This window comes from Amblyraja radiata, chromosome 31, assembly GCF_010909765.2.
Source record: "Amblyraja radiata isolate CabotCenter1 chromosome 31, sAmbRad1.1.pri, whole genome shotgun sequence".
In the NCBI taxonomy this organism is placed as follows: domain Eukaryota; kingdom Metazoa; phylum Chordata; class Chondrichthyes; order Rajiformes; family Rajidae; genus Amblyraja; species Amblyraja radiata.
This window is the reverse complement of record NC_045986.1, coordinates 2,881,159-2,886,791: the sequence shown is the minus strand read 5'-3', so window position 1 is coordinate 2,886,791 and position 5,633 is coordinate 2,881,159. Positions and strand designations below refer to the sequence as shown.

At 44.9% G+C, this 5,633-nt stretch overlaps 1 protein-coding gene across 1 annotated transcript in view; it reads right to left on the bottom strand.

Annotated features, from left to right (window-relative positions):
- Positions 1-1,266: 1,266 nt before the first annotated feature.
- gpr153 (G protein-coupled receptor 153) overlaps positions 1,267-5,633 on the bottom strand; it is a 68,635-nt gene continuing 64,268 nt past the window's right edge. The window contains exon 6 of the mRNA XM_033047936.1: positions 1,267-2,736. Coding sequence (XP_032903827.1) covers positions 1,993-2,736 — 744 coding nt within the window. The 3' untranslated portion in view covers positions 1,267-1,992. The remainder of the gene's footprint in view (positions 2,737-5,633) is intronic.

Here is a 5,633-nt window from a genome sequence, read left to right as displayed (position 1 = left end):
GGCTCTTCGGCCCATCCTGTGCATGCTGACCCTTGTACACTGTCATTTACCAGCACCTGTCCGTAACTTTCTATGCCACGGTGATTCAAGTCTCACCGAGACACTTATTAAGTGTTGCAAGAGTTTCTGCATCCATCATCCCGTCAGGCAGAACACTCTGCCCATCAATGATGGATTCTCTCTTATTTTTCCTTTCGATCTGTTTTTCCATTCCTTAAATCTATGTCCACTAGATTGAGGTATTTTATCAACGTGGTTTGGTCAAGTAACAGAAGGTCGTTGTGGAGGGCAGCACTCCAAGCTGATCAGCTAAGGGCCATGGAGGAGCCAAGTGCAGAAAGAAAATGTACACAGTGCCTGACAGTTATGCTGCATGTAAACAGTCCATTCGGCCCACCTTGTCCATGCTGATCAATATACCCCATTTAAACTAGTCCCATTTGCCAGCATTCGGTGCATATTCCTCTAAACCTCTCCATGTACCTTTCCAAGTGAGTGTTAAATGCTGTTACAGTACTTGCCTCAACTGTCCTCTGGCAGCTCATTTCATACACCCACCACTCATGGAGGGAAAAGTTGCCTCCCAGGTTCCTATTAAATTTTTCCCCCCTCACCTTAAACCTATGCTCTTGATTCTTCTATGCTGGGTAAAAGACTCATTCATAGAGTCGTACAGCATGGAAACAGGCCCTTCAGCCCAACTCGTCTTTGCTGATCACGATGCCCCATCTACACTAGTCCCATATCTCTCTAAACCTTTCCTAACCATTTGCCTGTCCAAATATCTTTTAAATGTTGTTATAGTACCTGCCTCAACTACTCCCTCTGGCAGCTCATTCCATATACCCACAACCATCTGTGTGCCCCTCAGGTTCCTATTGAAAGTTTCCTCTCTCACCTTAAACCTATGCCCTCTGCTTCTCGATTCTCCCTTTCTGGGGAAAAGATTATGCGAACTAATCCTATCTATTCTCCTCTTGATCTTATTCACCTCTATCAGGTCATCCGTCATTCTAGCCTTCCCAACCTCTCCCTATAGCATAGGCCCTCAAGTCCTGGTAACATCCTCGTAAATCTCCTCTGTACTCCCTCCATCCCTTTCCACTCACCTTATCTATTCCCCTCATGATTTTATGCACCCCCTATAAGATCGCCCCTCGACACTATTTGACAATGTCGTCAATATGAAATGAATGTGCCCAATATTCCCCACAGTTCTGATGAGTCAGATAAAGCATGTTTTAGTCAAGGCAAATGGCAATCCGGTATTGAAATTTGTTTTTTTTAATATAAACAACACATGCCCTGGATCATTTGACGATCAACCATTGCAAATACTTGTAAGAAAAGATTTGTTACTATTAAATTTTAGGACAACTTTACGGGGACCAAAGTCCATTTGCGCAGGGAAACTGTTACTGATATTTGTGTCACCAAATTTACAAATGCAAAATACATAGGAGAAACGATGGTGTGAGCGGCCTCGCTCCCCATTACAAAGAATAAATTCATTGTCCTCTACATGAAGAAAATCATCCGTTGAAACAGAATACACCAAATACCCAAAGTGTATTAACAGACGAACATGACCTGGATGGACTTCTAGTGCAGAAGCCATTTTACAATATGGAAGTTTTAAAAAATATAATCAATTTCCACCTTTTTTCCAATTTGATACATCCATCTAAACAGCATCAGTCCCACAGGAATGCCTATTAACAGCGATACCCCTTAAAAATTGTTCACCTTAAAAAAATAAAAATAGAAAACGACACTCAGTGGTATCAATGATATTCAGGCATTGACGTCAGATTTTTCCAGTGCACTCTCAATCAATCTCTAAAATAACTCTTTACCCCTGTAAAAGACATGAAAATATTTGACCGATTCTTTGGTGCGTGACTCGTTTCTTCCCGTGTGAAGTATAAAATTCCCAATGTAGTAAACAAATGTAGAAACACCATTAACATTAGGGAAGGTCCACACTCACTCCTAGGTTGTGGATCCAATGGAGTCGGAATGGAAAGTTACATAGCCCGAGGAGGCAGAAGGTGAACTTAGAAAACTGTTGCCGCTCCCTTTACTTTCCACTTTCCTGAGCCTTTCCTGATTGTCCCAGGAGACGCAAAGGTCTGTCCGAAAACGTCTGGAGGATCCCTCCTTAATGTTGGGGGTGGTGAGGGTGGACAAGCTACACTGGGTCCCCGTGTTCTTTGGGGTCACGCTAGGGTCATGGGGGAAAGAGGTCACCAAGTATCCCCGGGGTGCACTGCATGTCTTACTCTCTGACAACCGGCGGAGAACGTGAGGCTCCCTCTCGAAATTGGTGAGAGGGAAGTGGGAAAAGGTGACGGCATACTGTTCGTATTTATCCGGGATGAGGGTTATGGACGATGATCTCAGCGGGGTCTTCATTGGACTGGGTACTGGAGTTTCATCAATGTAATTGATAATCTCATCTCGGCTGAAACACTTTAGGTCATCGGAGAAATATTCCTCCTTGGGCAGTTGCTTCGGAGAAATGCCACTGTCCGCAGATTTCCGTCTTTTATGGAAAGACACGCATTCACCGTGTTGGGAGATCAGGCTGCTTCTCCTCCGCTCGTGCCGGGGGGAGCTGTAGTGCAGAACTCCGGCGATATTCTCTGAAGACCCCCATCTGTGAAGGTATGAAGTTATCTGCTTTGTTGCCCACACATCTGTCTCATCGTGGGAGTAGCGCCTGGTTGGAGGAACCTAAGAGACATAGAGGAGAATGTGGCAGGGTGAAGGAAGTCTTATTGGCCTCTCAATTAATTTACCAGCTTGGGTAACCCTACCAGCTCCTCACAATCCAATTTACACTTATCACACATAGGCATCCCTGCCTTGACTCCCCTTCGCCACCAAGAAGGTGGGTTCATCTCAAGCTACAATTCTCTCCTGGAGGTTGAAGTACAGAGCAAACTAACCCTGAAATAATCTTCCTCTTTCCATTTGTTGAAGTGATTTGTCAGATGGCACAGAAGCTAAAGGGTGAGGGGGGGGGGGGGTGCCGAGAGGGGGCATCACATGTATTGTACGGCTGTGGCAGATGAAACAGATACAATACTGCCCCAGTGTGGAGTTATGATTAAAAAAATGCAGCACGCGGCTGTATCTTTGTAAGACAGGATGCTGGGTGATGGAAATATGAACACAGAACAAGCAGGATATGATAGGTCTTCCTTGCATTCCAAATATAGCCACAGGCATTTAATTCTCTCTTTCCCCGTGTACAACGCATCTGTGAAGTCACCTGCTAATTACTAGTGGGCCCGACTTAGAATATCAATTATGATGGCAATGTCTTGCCGCTGCTATTGTATTTCTCCATATTTATTTGCAATTAGCCCTGACAATGTGCTCTCACAGTTGTCAGTATTTTTATATCTCGTTATATTTGCAACAAGATAATTGGACAAAAAATAAACAACAAAAATCAGCACAGCAAAAACAAGTAACTTTTCACAGAAGTGAGAGCAGCCACATTTGACATCCAGCACAGGACAAACAGTATGAGAGAGAATGCCCATAAGCTTGGTCAGGGAGGCAGAGGTAGAGAGGGTGGTGAGACGGGAGGGGTCCAGAGCTGGAGACCCAGACCGCTGAAGGCATATCTGCCAGTGGTAGTTGTGCACAGTGGGAGGGGGGGATGCAGGCTTTTCAATCGCATCAATAGCTGTACTGCATTGGTTGTACTGCACATTGAGGTGTTTTCTGGGACGTGACAGGCTGCAAGCTCCGTCTTAAATTAGTACGTGCTTCTGAAAACGTATGACCCAGAAATCAAGAGGAGAATTCATAACACATTACAGCTAATAAAGTAACTCTGTTGTAACGGAAGACAAAAGCTCCCATTGAATAATCATGTGATACTGATTACATTACGTGTCCTGTAGACAAGGAAATGAAGATGTCGGTGTTTAAAAAAAGACGCAAGTGTTGGAGTAACTCAGCGGGTCAGGCAGCATCTGTGGAGAATGTGGATAGGTGACGTTTCACAGTGTTGGAGTAACTCAGCGGGTCAGGCAGCATCTGTGGAGAATGTGGATAGGTGACGTTTCACAGTGCTGGAGTAACTCAGCGGGTCAGGCAGCATCTCTGGAGACCATGGATAGGTGATGTTTCACAGTGCTGGAGTAACTCAGCGGGTCAGGCAGTATCTCTGGAGAACATGGGTAGGTGATGTTTCACAGAGTGCTGGAGTAACTCAGCGGGTCAGGCAGCAACTGTGAAGAACATGGATAGGTGACGTTTCACAGTGCTGGAGTAACTCAGCGGGTCAGGCAGCATCTCTGCAGAACATGGATAGGTGATGTTTTGGGTCGGGATCCTTCTTCAGACTGATTGTAGCAGTGGGTGGAGAAACTCTGGCAAGTGATCAATGGATACGAGCTAGGTGTTTTTCTAGATGGCTATGTCATTCAGCCGGAAAGAGTGCAGAGATTTATGAGGATGTTGCCAGGACATGAGGGCCTGAGCTATAGGGAGAGACTGGGCAAGCTAAGACTTTATTCCTTGGAGCACAGGAGGGTAAGGGATGATCTTCTTGAGATGGATAAAATCATAAGGGCAATTGACAGGATGAATGCATGGAATCTTTTATCCAGGGTAGAGGAATCAACACCCAGAAGACATAGGTTTCAGGTGAGAAGCGAAATATTGAATAGGAACTTTATGGACAACTTTTTCACTCAGATTGTGGTGAATATATGGAATGAGCTGCCAGAGGAGATGCAGGTGAAATAACAACATTTGAAAGATACTTGGACAAATACATGGATAGGAAAAGCTAAGAGGGATATGGGCCATTTGCAGGCAAATGAGACTAGCATAGATGGGGCATATTGGTCAGCATGGATGAGTTGGGCAGAAGGGCCCGTTTCTGCATTGTATTACTAAGAATATATGCATTCCAATGCTCTTCTTCAAAATGCCCGTATATAAGGTCATGTATTAATAAAGGTAAGCTGTGTGGCACTCTGTCAGTACTGCTCTGAAGTCTGAATTTGAATATTCATGGTAAAAGTTCCTGGAGTGGGTCTTGAACTCGCACTCCTCTGACTCAGAAGCTGCAGTGCTCCGTACTGAGTCACACAGTGGCTTGTGCCGGGTATCTGCCGCCTGGATCTTAACTCCAATAGATCCAACATGCCTCTTCTTTAATATTCCCATTCCTTATTCTCAAATCATGTCAGCCACTGCTCCCCGTCTCTGTAATGTCATCTAACCTCGTTCTGTTCCAGTCTCTGCATTCTTCTCATTCTAAGGCCTTGTGAGTGCCAGTTTTTAAAACCACTAGCACTGGCAGCCATGTCTTCCCTCAACATCTGCCTCTCCACCTCTTGCTCCTCCTCTCCGACCAGGCTTCAGTTCATCTGTTCTCATCTCTCCATGTGAGGGAGGCTTGATGTCAAACACTTTTTTCTTCAATAACATTCACACGATGAGCCTTGGAGCTTTTTCAAATGTTATCAGGGACATTTAAATGCAAGCTTTTGTTGGAGGGTAGACAGACTTAAAGGTCATCCACGAGAAAGACAGCCTATAAAGACCAGAAAGCTCCCTCATTGGCATGGAATGAACCGTTCTCACCTCTCTGAGGTGAACTC